The 14,826-nt window shown below is 36.4% G+C and overlaps 1 protein-coding gene across 1 annotated transcript in view; it reads right to left on the reverse strand.

Annotated features, from left to right (window-relative positions):
• Nucleotides 1–4,744: 4,744 nt before the first annotated feature.
• TDRD5 (tudor domain containing 5) overlaps nucleotides 4,745–14,826 on the reverse strand; it is a 79,482-nt gene continuing 69,400 nt past the window's right edge. Inside the window, exon 18 of the mRNA XM_045547250.1 lies at nucleotides 4,745–8,965. Within this exon, the coding sequence (XP_045403206.1) occupies nucleotides 8,718–8,965 (248 nt within the window). The 3' untranslated portion in view covers nucleotides 4,745–8,717. The remainder of the gene's footprint in view (nucleotides 8,966–14,826) is intronic.

Genomic DNA, 14,826 nt, shown 5'->3' on the forward strand with positions numbered 1-14,826 from the left:
AAACTCTACCTTACTGTGAAATACTAAGTATTTCAAGGAAAGGGTTTTTAGCAGCCTGCTCAGCAAAAGAATTCCCGTCCTAGAGTGCCACCTAGCACCAAGGAAAAGCAAACCCCTCTAAAGAATAACTCCATTTGACTTTTAGAACAGAACAAGTTTTTTAAAAATCCAGCTTTAGTGAAATATTCCCCTCACCAAGTCTACTCTGAGGAGTAATTCAGGTGGAGAAATCTGAGCTTATAATCCCCAAATTGAAAACTCAAATGAGGTTTTCACACACTGCTTTCACCCAGGCAGCATTACCAACGGACCCTGACCCAGTGCTGTTTGTGACACCAGACCACCCTGACATTCCTACAGACTTGTTCCAAAGACAACAGGAAATTCAATTTTGTTAAGTTTCTTATGAAGGTTCCAGTGATACCAGTTTATCTTGCTCATGTCACTGCATTAATAAACAATAAGAGAGTTGCTACTGGCTGTCCACTGTTGGGAATGTTGTTTCAATCCTCCCCATGTTGCCATACATTTGGCCATTATTGTGAGAAGGGAAAAAAGTCACCACAATTCAAGCACTGTCCATGATATTGTCCACGTTAAATCTTTATAGTGTTTAGGAGGAAAATGTTACCATGGGAGATAAAAGAATATAGAACTTAGTGGATGATCAAGTTGAGTTGAAGTAATCTATTACTACCCTGTTTCATTTGTTTAAAATAAAGATGACTTTCTAATGATAGTTCTCAACTTACTGTTCCCGGGCCAGTGTGTCCACGGGATAAACCCCTCAGGTGTGTCACAGTGACTCTCACTTCCATTTGGAAAGAGAGAACTGCAGTTTGGGGCATATGCGCAGACTAGGTGGTCTTCAGTATGTCCGAAGAACAAACAGAAGGTTGGAGATTTTATCAAAAAGAGAATTGTTATGTATTGCTCTTTGAGGAAGTTCACTGGGACTAGCATAGCAAGGTTCTGGGGAGCTGGCAGGTTTTCGCTGGGGAGTGAGGGCGGTGGGTTTCAGCACCTCTTAGATAAAACTGGTTTCAGGTTACAGCAGCCAGTTTCAGCAGCCAGGCTTGCTCTATGTTTTCAGAGCAATGTTGTGTCCTGAGTGCTTTCTCCCCTGACTTCTCAACTGTTTTAGTTCGGTTTGACAGAAATGAAGGACAGAGGAAATGAGGCAGGGAGGAGGGGGTGGCATGAGGAGATTCCTCTAGGTAGTATGCACCTTGAACCCGTTCCCTTGACAATCACGACTTTAGAGTTTCAGTGAGAAAGGTCAGGACAAGTGTGTATGGTTTTTCTTGTATGCGGTTGGGGTTATCTTCCTACACGGTTCTCAGCTCTTGCTGCTCATCAGAATCACAGGGAAACCATCAAATCTGAGTCTTTGGGGGATGTGGTCCAAGTGGTGGAAGTTCTTGAATGCTCCCCCAGGAGATCAAAGTGCAAAGCTTGCAAACTGCTGCTCTTACCTGCTGTCTTGGTAATGGCTATTTTAATGTATTTTATTCTTTGGTGTGAATCCATAATTTAACTTTTGTCATCTAACAAATTTAAAGCTGGTGGTACTTTTCCTGCTCATTTCTTTAGTTGCATTAGCTTTTTAAAATCACATTTTTCGCACTACACTGAATTTCAAAACAGAATAAAAATCTCAAAATTTCAATCTTAAAAGTAGGTACTTAAAGAGTAGTAATGGAAGAAAAGCCAGCAAAAAAATAGTTTCTTGCTAAGAAGAGCAGATTCTTTGGTTTCGTTCAGTTTGCTTTTGCCCCTGGAGTCCACATTTGTGGAGCACAACACATAACTAGTGCTTGCACGTGCTCTCTCTCACACGCACAACTTGACTTAGCCACAAACCTTGAGGCCACCAGAAGGTCCACAAAATGCAGTCAAAGTCCAGGATAATATATTAGCCCTAAAGGCACCTTTAAATGAATTTCTTTTGGGTTATTTGCCTACTAAACTGGGGTGTGTGGTACGAGGAAGATTTTCTGGAAAATAAACTGGGAAGTCAGAGGTTATCTTCCAAGATTCTTTAATTTACAAGATTATTTAAAGAAAAAAAAAAAACTAAGAGGAGCCACTTTGGTAAACCAAGCTCTTCTGAGAGAGGCTATTGCTGAGAAGCAGCAAATATCCAGCTGCCTCTTTTAAGGTCACTTTTCTTCATAAACCAAACCAGAAAAATGATCAAGTATGGTTTGTGCATAAGAATAACCTAGAAAAAATACTTCCTGCCTTTCTACTCAGTTCTCTCAACTAGAAGATATGCTTTTTATTCAATTCTAAATGCAAAGTTTAAATGGAATATTTACTCATGTTTGATTAGACTCTTCCCAGTCTCTTTATATTCAGAAAATAGTGCTGTAAAAAAAAGATTGAGATTTCAATTGACCTTATTTATATCCTATTCTCTGTCCTGTCTAGTCATTTTGTCACTCAATAAAATGTACAGAGCAGCTATCACATGCCAGGAAAGACGTGAAGGTGGCTTGGCCTAGGGTGTTAGCAGTAGATCTACAAAGAAATAGGTGGACTAATGCAATACTTAGGAGGTGGAATTTAACAGGTCTTTATAATGGATTGAATGTGGGGATGAATGGCAGGGAGCAGCCCAGGAGGTTTCTGTTCTTGGGTTAATATCTGGGACAACTAGTGGATGGTGGCGAGGAACATGGGGCAGAGGTGGGCTGGGGCAGGAGATGATTTTTCTGAGTTTCTGTTCAAGAAAGTCTAGGGTAGGTTTCAGGAGGCATGAACCCCTAGAAATTAGGGGATAATTTTGTATGAATGTGTACATTCTGGGGAGACAGTCCTCAGTGTGTGACAGTTAATGACCCCAAAGAGAAAGGTTAGGGATCACTAGGCCATAGCATATAGAAACTTGAAAATTCTTATGTTACACTCATATCAAACAGATGGTTCTACCAAATTGCTCAAGCAAATGGTCATGAATAAAGCTGTGTCTCAAGAGTGTCTTATGCTTATGATCTCGTACAAGGACAGGGTAGTACAGTGACAGTTGATAATTTGTTTCAAATTAGCTGAGAGACTTGACAAAAATACCATAGGACTTCCTCTTTAGCCTGGCTATCAAAAACTAAATTTGATATTACAAATTGATTTACACAATATGGTGAATGACTCTGTAGATCTGAAAAGATCCAAAGCAAAGCCAGTATAGGGTGCTGAGACTCATGAATTTGGATAAAGTCAACTGTTGGACAATTCCAAATAGAAACTAGATAAATACCAACAAAATCTTTTGAGGAGTTACGTTTCTGAATCTAAAAGTTTAGCAAAGACATCCGCATCAGTTGCTGAAAATGTTGCAAAACACATTCTAACTGATAATATATGTAAAAAGGATGTCATCAATTACAGCCAAGGGTTCCTCCCCTCTACACTCAATTTAACTGTCCAACTTCAGAACAGTAAAGCAATGTTATTTTAAAATTCAGAAAAGGATAAACTTTTGCCTCTGGCCCATATCACGTATGTTTAAGTTTCATCTTTCTAAGCAAAGGGGAAGAAATTATCCATTAGGACAGAGATTATCATGAGGAGGAAATATGGAGCATCCTGTGGGGATATTTTCTGCCTGATAGTATCCTAAATGGTGCACACAGTCTTGTTTAACTAACTGAAAGGTGTTTTCAATACATATGGTCTAAGAGATTTTCCATTAGAGTAATATCACTGCAGTAATGAATACTTTTGCCAGGGAGCCATTTGTTGTAGTAAGAAATGAATTGAACTTACTCTTTGGCTTCTACTTATGGTCCAGCAGAACGGCAGATTAAAGAAAAGTTCTGGAATTTGAGAACCACCTAGAAGAAGTAATCTGCTCTAGGCAGAAGAGTTGGACTGCAGCAAAGGCTCTGAATATGTAATCAAGAAATTAAGGAGGCAGCTGAAAGAGTGCTGAATTACTGCTGCAGGACTAGGTTTGGTACCTGGTGTGTGGAACAGTCTCAAAAGAGAATTTAAGAACCTGGATCATGGCTTAGACAGGTATGAACACATCACTATACACAAGAGAAATAACACAAGTCTTTGTAATGTAGCTGTCAGGTACTTAAAAAGTGGCTCCAACAATAATGAATTTCCAATTTCAGGGAATAAAATTATTTAACTACAAAATAGCAAAAATTTACAAAGGCCAAGTACTTTAAAAATAAAAACGTCATGCCAAAAATGAAGACAAAAATGGTTTAGTCAAGAAGCATGTCATCAAATGTTTATCGCAACACAATTCACAATTGCAAAGATGTGAGATCAACCTAAGTGCCCAACAATTCATGAGCAGATAAAGAAAATGTGGTCTGTATGTGTGTGTACACACACACACACACACACACACACACCCATGGAGTACTACTCAGCCATAAAAAGGAATAACATACAATATCATTTGCAGCAACTTGGATGGAACTGGAGACCATTATCCTAAGTATCTCAGGAGCGGAAAACCAAACAGCATATGGTCTCACTAACAAGTAGGAGCTAAATGATGGGTACATATGGGCACAAAGTTATAGAAAGGACACAAGGAACCAAGATGAGGGGAGGGTGGCAGGGGTAAGGGATAAAAACTTACCTTTTGGGGTACTATCAACACAATTCTGGTGACAGGTACACCAAAAGTCTTAACTTAAGCATTATATAAGGTGTCCATGTAACAAAAACACTTGTATCCCCTTAGTATTTTGAAAGAAAAAAAAAAGCATGTCAAATCTGTTTTTCAACTACATGAATTTTATATTTTACTCAACTAAGTTCTTTGGGTCACATATTTAAGTGAAATTTGCATTCCTACAGAATCAACACTACAAAAACTAATTACAAAGAAATACCTGGACATTTTTTATAAAACAAATTCCAACTTCACAGATATTTAAATCAAACAAAATACTGTTACAAACTCCGAAGACTAAGCTAATCATCATTTGTTGATCCCAACAACTTTCCATTAGTTCTGTAACAAAAGTTTAGAGAGCAGAGACGGAGTCATAAACTTGGTTTCCTCATCAGGTTATTTAAATTGCACCAGAAAGTTATAATCAAGTAAACATTGTTTCTTATAACCATTTTTCCATAATTTAAAAAAATTTATTTTAACAGAAACATAAACGTTTACATAAAATAGAAAGCTAAAAGCATTTCCTGAAAACTATGTTTACAACCAAGAAAATTTAACTGTGAATAAATTCTATAATTAGTTTGAGGTATGGTTAAACACTCAATTTCACATGAAAAGTGGCAAACAATTATGATACTCAACATTAGAGAAGTCCTTGACGGAGCAGTTAAAACATTTTCCATCACAAAGTTAAAACAAACGTGTTTAAAGGATTCTGGCTTCAGTAGGCCAATGGTACCACAAACTTGGTAGGCAGGCTGGTGACTGCCTACAGGAGACAAATGGCACTTGTTAGGAATGGGGCTAAATTCAAACTGCAAAGGCAGACTGAGTGGGCACAGCTATGCACCTTAGCATCTTGGAAAAGGTCAAGATTTGAATGGGATACAGGAAATGAAATAGCTTCAATGCCTTAGTGATAATACCTGCAAAATTATGAATAAGACATACAGTGAATGCTGTCCATGATACTGTATACATGAAACTAAATTCCAAAAATATATTGAAAACTTGTTAGGAAAACCTAGCTATATAGTATAAATGTTAATAGAAAGTTTCAGGAAGATTCCTTTGTAAGATGTTGGTTTCTCATTCCTTATGATACCCCCTTTTCAGATCCTTCATGCTACAGCACTGGCCCACTGTTATGTTTATCCACATTCAAGAATAAGATCTTTGTAAATCAGTCCCTTGCCCCCCACCACCAAGGGTTTGTTCAGCTGTCACAACCACATTCTTATGGACTGTGCTGCCGAAACTGTGTCTTCTGCCATCCAATCATTTAAAGTGCACAAGATGGAGCAGCAGTGTTTTCCTATGGAAAGGACACAGACCTACGAGTCAGCAGTTAGGAGAACTCAAGTTGTATGACTGTAGGAAAGTCAGTCTTTCTAGGCTTCGAATTTCCTCTTCTAAGGCCCCTTTATAGATCAAAATTCTGTAATTCTAAGTCTCTAGGTTAGACATAGGCTGAATGTAGGCAGAAGCCTTTACTTATTCTCATGCCTTAAAATGGGCAATTGGTGTCTCAAACATGTGAAAGTTAGAGGGCGAAGGCTGACTACTGCTAGAATGGCTCCTCTTTTGATACTTCATGGGGGTATTTTTGGATGGGAGAGGGGTAGTATTGGCTATAAACCACTGGAGTTGAAACCTGAGTGGCTATTAGTAAAGCCAGTCCCTCTGAGGAGTTTAGCACCAGGATTTTCCTGTATGTTTTCGCCCATTTCCTCACACACCTCAGGGCCCACTTCTCAGTCAGCATTTCTTGGGGACCTCCATTACGGCTAATAGCTCCTTAACGCCAAAAACATTGGGGTGGCTGTTCAAAGCACAGATGTCAACCCCATCTTTTGACAATAAAATTTAAACCCAAACCACAGAGCATCTGCTTATCTTGTGCACTGTTTTTTCTCATTGTTGCTCCTGCCCAAATACAGAAAACCATTTACTCATTTTCAAATGATCTATTTAATTTGTTTGCAGCTTGGGGCTGATATTTTGGTCAACTATTAAACAAAGCCCATTTCTGGGGGGAGAAGGTAGATTGTCCCAAAGCCAAGAAGTCAAAATGTACAATCCTCTCAAATCTTCATTCTAACTCAAATAAGATGTTAACCATTAATTACTAAATAGGCTTCTTTCAAAGTGTATGCTTTTGTCTAAATGATTCTTGCCAGGCATTTGCAAATGGATGGGATTTTGAAAAAGCCATAGCACAGTTATTTCCTAATCCCCATCTAATTTGCAAGGTGTAAAAAATTAGTCCCTGTCAAGTTATGAAACCAACTATCAAACCTGTAATATGGCTACCTAGCTTTGGCAGACTTCCTCCTGGTATCTGGATGTTATTACAGAGAGGGTTACAGTTTAACCTACTAAAACGTGTACTGCCATCAACTCTTCCACTTAATGACATATGCTTCCACCAGATTTACCTTGCCTAAAACCCAGTTTAAGTGCTCATCTAGAGAAGTAAAGTATATTACTCAGACCTGCCTTTTTAAAGGAAGAATACTAAGAGGCATCATTTCACAATGACTTTTCTTCTTTAGAAACAAATTATGGATAATTATCTAAAGTTATATGAAAATAGCTTCACTAGTTCATATCAGTTAAGCATCATCTATGTATGATATTTAACCATCATATGATATTTAATGGTTCACTGACCCTCCATACAACTCTCCACCTGTCTTTTCCAATAAAGATGACTGATATAAAATCACAAAAGCCCAAATCTACTCTATCTGTTGGATCAACTATCAGTGATGTTTCCAGATTACTTTTGTCTTTTTTTCTCAATTAGTATATCATTATTCTTATAGATATATTGTAATTAAAGGTGAGTCTAGATTTTTAAGTTTTATTACATTAAATGTTTTCTTTAAGGATTTTATCAGTATTAAAGGTTGAGTTTAATTCTGTTTCATGATTACATAACTCAAAGAAGGTTCAGCCAGTAATAATCAAAACGCACTTCCATCCCACTCCCTTCCTTAGTGGATATTTTGCTAATTAAGTAGCTGAGAAGGAAAGAGGAAAAGTCCCTTATTATAAAAAGAGAGAGGAACTAGAAGACCAGCTCTGCCATTTAATGCCAAAATAGGAGGCCTCAGAAAAGCAGCTAGATAGGTAAGAACCTAGTTACATGCAACATGCCAGCAATTTATACCTCTTGCTGATTTTACTTCTAAGAAATGATTCTGTATTGGGGGTTAATTCTGTGGGTACAATAATATTATTTTTAAAGTTTGGGTATAAGTCTGGTACTTTAGCACAAAGAAATTAATTAGTATCACTCACATTTTAAAATTTCACCTTTCAGCCTTTTCTCTTGATGATTTATACTATCAGCTCAACAGACTGACACAATATTTCACACAATTTGACTTCAGAGAAAGAACATCATGTTATCTAAATGCTTAAACAATACCACTGCTGAACTGCTGCTACATTAAGGCTCCTGGGAACTGTGATAACCATAGAACTGGCTCAGCTATGTTTTAGAAATTGCCTATACTGAAAACAGCTTAATTTTTTAAAAATGTAAATGTATTTATATGACCTAGTAATATCAGGGTGTAAATTTTCTTACTGATCCTAATATTTTAAAGAAATAATGATGCTCTATGATACAAAAGATTTCAAATTATATAGAAAGTAGCAGCCCTAAGATTCAGACATACTTTTTCTGGAGATAGGGATGTGAGAATATATTTTTGTCTTGCTAAATGTGGCTCACAAAACATTTGTTTTTTAATTTTCATTTATCAGTCATGATATGTACAAGAAAAACATGCACAGAAACAAAAAACAAAAATTCCTTTAAACGACTACATTAAAAACAAAGGTGAACAAAACTAAACAGAATAAAATCAAAACGAAAATTAAATATCAATACTTACACATCAAAACAGACTGTTAGCCTAATAAAGCTAACATATAGTCACACAGAAAGACAAGAGCATCAACCATCAAATACTATTTTTGCTTCGATACCTCCTTATTTTGGCTTGGAGATCACCAAGCCCTAAGCAGCTGGTTTATTTTTTTCTCCCTTTCTCCCTCATGCTTCCATCCTTTTCACACTGGGGTACCAGTGTAGAAGGCTCCTGGACATAGCTAACCGTGCGGCAGCTCCTAAAGCAGCAGTGGCTGTGCTTCGAGGAATGTAGAGCTTCTGAGAAATCTGGTGTTCAGGAGACAAGATTAAAGAGAGCTGGTCCATGGCTCCTTGACTCTTGTCTTTGAACACTGTAACGGCATGGCTACTAGAAAAATCTTCATTCTTTAGGCTCCCTGGAGAGCTTTCCACTGAAAAAGAACACACAAGAGTCTTTTCAAGGGGTTCGCATATTCACTGCCTTCTCTCTCCCATTCTAGTTCTTCACTAATGTGTGTTACAATCATTTTCTGTTAGCCGGTGACAATTACCAATAATCAGAGAGGATGAGACTCAAACTAGACAACAAATGGAAAGGAAATGGGGAATCATGCAGTGAGATAAAATAAATTCTCAGGATGAGGGTAAGAGAGAGGGTAAAAATAAACCTATGAACAAGGAAGGTATGATTTCTTTCTAGTAATGCCATAAAAATAAATTGGATATAATAGAAATCCCGGAGAAGAATCCATAAGCTCTGCTACTTCCTTGCAGCACTGAGCACAGTGGTGTCCCATAGGCATTCTCTATTGCCAGAGTGGTTCCAATTCCAAGTCTGTGCCAGTGTAAAAACAAAACCATCCAAAATTGTGGTTGCTAAGAAGTCCCATAACCCAGTTGTCAGCCATAAAATGAATGCCTTAGGAATTAGTTTTAACTAAGAATAACCCTTTAATTGAAATGAAATTGCTAGAACTCCAATGCTCCAGAGTTGGGAGCTGGCTAATAGCCAAGAAAGGGGATGCTAAGCATTCTCAGATGAGTACTCTAGACCATTGTTATTCAAAGTAGCTGGTCTATGAACTGTTTATGGCCTGCCTACAATGAGAAGGAGCTTTGTTGGCATCTAAGCCAATACACTACTTCCTTCAACAATGGGCTCAGCAATGTAGTTGATTTAACATTCTGGCACAAGCTCCTTATTGTGTTGTCCACATTGCAAACACTTCACAGACTGGCACCAGTATGCTGGCTACATTTTGAGTAGTACTGCTCTATATCTTAAGAACACAGATTTCAAAAAATTCAGAGAAAAAGCAGGCATAATCCAATCCTTTTTCATCTTTACATTGTTAGCATCTGGTAGAGTAGCATGTGGTATGTGTTCTCTATATTTGTGATGAGATATGTTCTAGGAGGATTTGACAGTGTGTTCTAAAAAGTGAAATTCTGGCTGGGCACAGTGGCGCATGCCTGTAATCTTAGCACTCTGGGAGGCCAGGTGGGAGGATCACTCGAGCTCAGGAGTTTGAGGTTGCAGTGAGCTATGATGATACCACTACACTCTAGCCAGGATGACAGAGTGAGGCTCTGTCTCAATCAATAGTGAAATTCTAATCATAAAACTATAATTAATTCCCACTAGAGAGGAAAAGAGATGATTTATAATTAAAAATGTGATTTAACATGATTATCTTAAATGAGCTCAGATTTTAAAAGGTATAGATATATGAAAGCAGGATCACATGACCAAAGAATTTAAAAGAGTAGCAAAATTTCTGCTTTCAGCCATGGTGTTATTCAACAAGGATCATGTTTACTCTCTCGCCTTACACAACTAAAAACCTGGACAAGATACATGAAACAACAGTTTTCAGACACTGAACAAGCATCACAGGACAGTGACCCCTGAGAGAAGAGAAACAAACTATCTCACTGAGTTGAGAAAAAAGAGAGTTCAGAATTCAGGGAAGTGAGGTGTCTAGAATCTGTGGCTATAAAGAACCAGGAGGAGGCGGCTGCAGAGAGAGAGGAAGCTGGGGATTTGCAGAGAGGTCTCCTTGTGTCTTAGTCTGAGCAGTGATCTGGCTCCCACGTGAACAAACTATCAAGACTAGGGGGAAAGCTACCTGAAAGGAGTAGGCAGAATAATCATTAGAGCGTACACTGGGGTAAAATGGTTTGTGTTTCTACAAGCCATAATGGAAAGACATCCTAACATATGTGACATTGAGTCCCATCAATAACCCCAGAAGGGTATTGCCTAAATAGCGGAGCCAAATCAGATCTGGACTAAAGTCTGTTCCAGCCTAATGAAACCTAAAAGAAACACTGAAAGATAAAAACCAATTTTGGGAAATTTAATTGCATCCTCCCCCGCCCCAAAAAAAGATAGACAAAAAGGAAGGAAGCGAGGGAGGAAAAGAAATCAAGCCAACAATGTAAAATTCACAGTGTTTGGCATTCAGTAAAAAATTACCAAATGTGCAAAGAAGCAGAAAAATGACCTGTGATCAAGAGAAAAAAATCAATATAAACAAAGTCAGAAATGACGCAGATAACAGAATTCACAAGTGATATATATGACAGAATCACAAGACAAGGGTGTTAAAATACTTGTTAGAAGAATACTGTATGTATTCAAGAAAGTAGCTATGATGTGGAGAAAAGTGGAAGATATAAAAAAGATCCAAATCAACCTCTAAAGATGAAAAATATAATATTTGAGGTGAAAAATACACTGAATAGGACACTGAACATAAAAGATTGGTACACTTGGAGGCGTAGTAGTAGAAACTATGCAAAATGAAACACGAGACAACAAAGACTGGAATAAGAAGTGTGTCAGTGAGCTATCGAACGCCACTAAATGGCCTACCGCATGTGTAATTACAGTTTAAAAAAGGGGGGGAGATGACAAAAAATTAAATATTTTTGGCCCTGTGGATCAAATCCACCCAATTTTATAAATAAAGTTTTATTGGAACACAGCTATTCTCATCATTTGCCTATTGTGTGTGGCTACAACAGTAGAACTGAATAATTGCAACAGATCCTATGGCCCACAAAGTTAAAAATATTTACTTTTTAGCTCTTTATAGAAAAAGTTTGCTGAATCCTGACTTACACATTGGAATGAAGAACACTAGAAATGGTGAATATGTAAGTAAGCATAAGACTTCTTCTGATTTTTAATTTCTTTAAAAGATAATTGACTATAAAGCAAAAATAATAAGAATGGATTGTAGGGTTTACAACCTAAGAAAAAGTAAAATATATAATAACGCAAAGGCTGGGTGGGAAAAATGGAAGTATGCTATTATAAAGTTTTAATACTATACATGAAGTGATATAATATCATTTGAAGGCGGTAAGTTAGGGATATATACTAAAACCCTAAAGCAACTGCTAAAAAAGCAAAAACAAAACTACTAAGCCAATAAAGAGATAAAGGTGAATATAAAAAAAATACTCACTTAAAAAGTAGGAAAAGAGGGTCAGGTGTGGTGGCTCACACCTGTAATTCCAGTAGCCTGGAAGGCCGAGGCAGGAGGATCGCTTGAGGCCAGGAGTTTGAGACCAGCCTGGGCAACATAGCAAGACCCTCATCTGTACAAAAAATTAAAAAATGAGCTGGGTGTAGTGCCATGTGCCTATAGTCCCAGCTACTTGGAGGCTGAGACAGGAAGCTTGAGTCCAGGAGTTTGAAGCTGCAGGGAACTATGATCACACCACTGCACTTCAGCCTGAATGACAGAGACCCTGTCTCAAAAAAAAAAAACACAAACAAACAAAAGAAAAAAAGAGAATAAGACAAACGGGACAAAACAGAAAACAATAGAAAAATAATATATTATTAGCATATCAATTATTACATTATCTAAACACTCCAAGTAAAAGAAGAGATTGTCAAGACTGATATAAAAGCAGGACCACACTGCATGCTGTTCACAAGACAGATCTACTTGAAATATAAAGACACAGACAGGTTAAAAGGATGGAAATAACATGTCATGTGAATACAAATCAAAAGAAATCTACAGTGTCTATATTCACATCAGTTATGTGGATTTCAAAGCAGAGTATTATGAAGGACAAAGAGTGTAATTTAATAATGATAAATGGATTGATTCATCAAGAAGGCAAAATAACCCTAATAATAAAGCTTTAAAGTTCTTGAAGCAAAACTTGACAGAACTGAAAGAAGAAAAAGACAAATCAACAACTATAATTGGAGAGTTAAACAATTCTCTCTCAATAACTGAGCAGTTAGACACAAAATGAGTAAGGATATAGAAGACTCAAACATTAATCAGCAACTTGACTTAACTGATAGTACAGAATACTTCCCCCATCAGACTACACATTGTTCTAAAGGATAGATGAAACACTTACCAAAATAGACCATATTCTTGTCTATAAAACAAGTGTCGAAAATTTAAAAGGATTGAAATTTATGCTCTTTGACCACAATGAAATTAAATTAGAAATCAACAGACATCTGGAAAATCTCCACCAAATATTTGGAAATTAAACAACATACTTCTAGATAACCAATGGATTAAGAAGAAAACTCAAAGGAAATTAGAAAATATTTTGAAATGAATGAAAATGAGAATATAACATATCAAAACTCATGGGATACAGTTAAATCAGGGTTTAGAGGGAAAGTTATAGCATTAAACACTTACATTAGAAAAGAAAAAGGCTATAAAATGAATGACCTAAGGGTTCAGTTTGAAAAACTAGAAAAAGAGGAGAAAATTAAGCCCAAAATAATCAGAAGGAAGGAAATAAAAAACACAGAAACCTATGAAATAGAACACACAAAAACCAACAGAAAAATCAATGGACCCAAAAGCTAGTTCTTTGAGATCAATAAAATTGATAAACTCCTAGGCACATTGAGATTAGGGGGAAAATGGTGGCACAAATTACCAATATCTATGGATATTAAAATAAAGGAAAATTATGAATAATTTATACTAATAAATTTTATAACTTAGATAAAATGGATAAATTCCTTGAAACAGAAAACTACCAAAGTTTACTCCAAACAAAATTAACAACCTAAATAACCTTGTAGCTATCAAAGACATTAGCTGAAAAACCTTCCTACAAAAAAATCCTCTAGGTCCAGAGGTCCTCACTGTTGAATTCCATTATACCAAACATTTCAGGAAGAAACAGTATCAATTCCACACAAATTCTTCCAGAAAATACAGGAAGAGAGAATACTTCCCAACTCATTCTATGAGCATTCTCTGAATACCAAAATCAGACAAAGACATTATAAGAAAACTATACAAAAATATCCCTCATGAACACAGACATAAAAATCCTTAACAAGATTTTAACAGTCTTGCATTATATAAAATGGACAGCACTGTCATAATCAAAAAGGCATTATCCCAGAATTCATGGTTGGTGTAACATTTGAAAATCAGTGTAATCCACCCTGTAAACAGAAAATTAAAATAAACAACAGCATAATCATTTCAACAGATGCAGAAAAAGCATTTGATAAGATTCAACATCCATTCATGATAAAAACTATCAGAAATCTAGGAATAAATTGGAACTTCCTCAACCTAACCAGTGCATTTACAACAAAAGGTACAGCTAACATTATACTTTATTCATAAAAGACTAGAGGTTTACCTGTAAGACTAATAACTAGGCAAGGATGTCACTTTCACCTCTTCTATTCAACTTATATTGGAGGTCCTAACCAGTGTAAGCAAAAGGAAAAAAGGCAAACACTTTCACAAGAAGTAAACTTTTTTTTCCCACAGATGATATGACTGTCTATATAGAAAAACCCAAAGATGCTACCAAAGAGCTACTAGAACAAGTGAGTTTAGCGAGGTTACAGAACATAATGATAATATTAACATGTAAAAATCAACTGTATTTCTATATACTAGCAACAATCAAAAATTGAAATAAAAATGCACACAAATATTAAATACTTAGGGATAAATTTAACAAAAGATCAATAACACCTATACATGGAAAACTATAAAACATTGGTGCTAGAAACTAAAGAAGATTTAAATGTTTACATATAGTATGCTTACAGGCTTAATATTGTTAAGATGTCAATTCTCCTCAAACTGATCTATACACTAAAAAAAAAAAAAAAAGCCAATCAAAATCCTAGGCTTTGGGTAGACATTAGCAAACTAACTTTAAAATTTATGTGAAAATCCAAGGACTTAGAATAGCTAAAACAATTTGAGAAAAACAAAGTTGGAGGACTAACACTACATGATTTCAAGACTTATTATAA

Source organism: Lemur catta, chromosome 3 (assembly GCF_020740605.2).
Source record: "Lemur catta isolate mLemCat1 chromosome 3, mLemCat1.pri, whole genome shotgun sequence".
NCBI classification, from domain to species: domain Eukaryota; kingdom Metazoa; phylum Chordata; class Mammalia; order Primates; family Lemuridae; genus Lemur; species Lemur catta.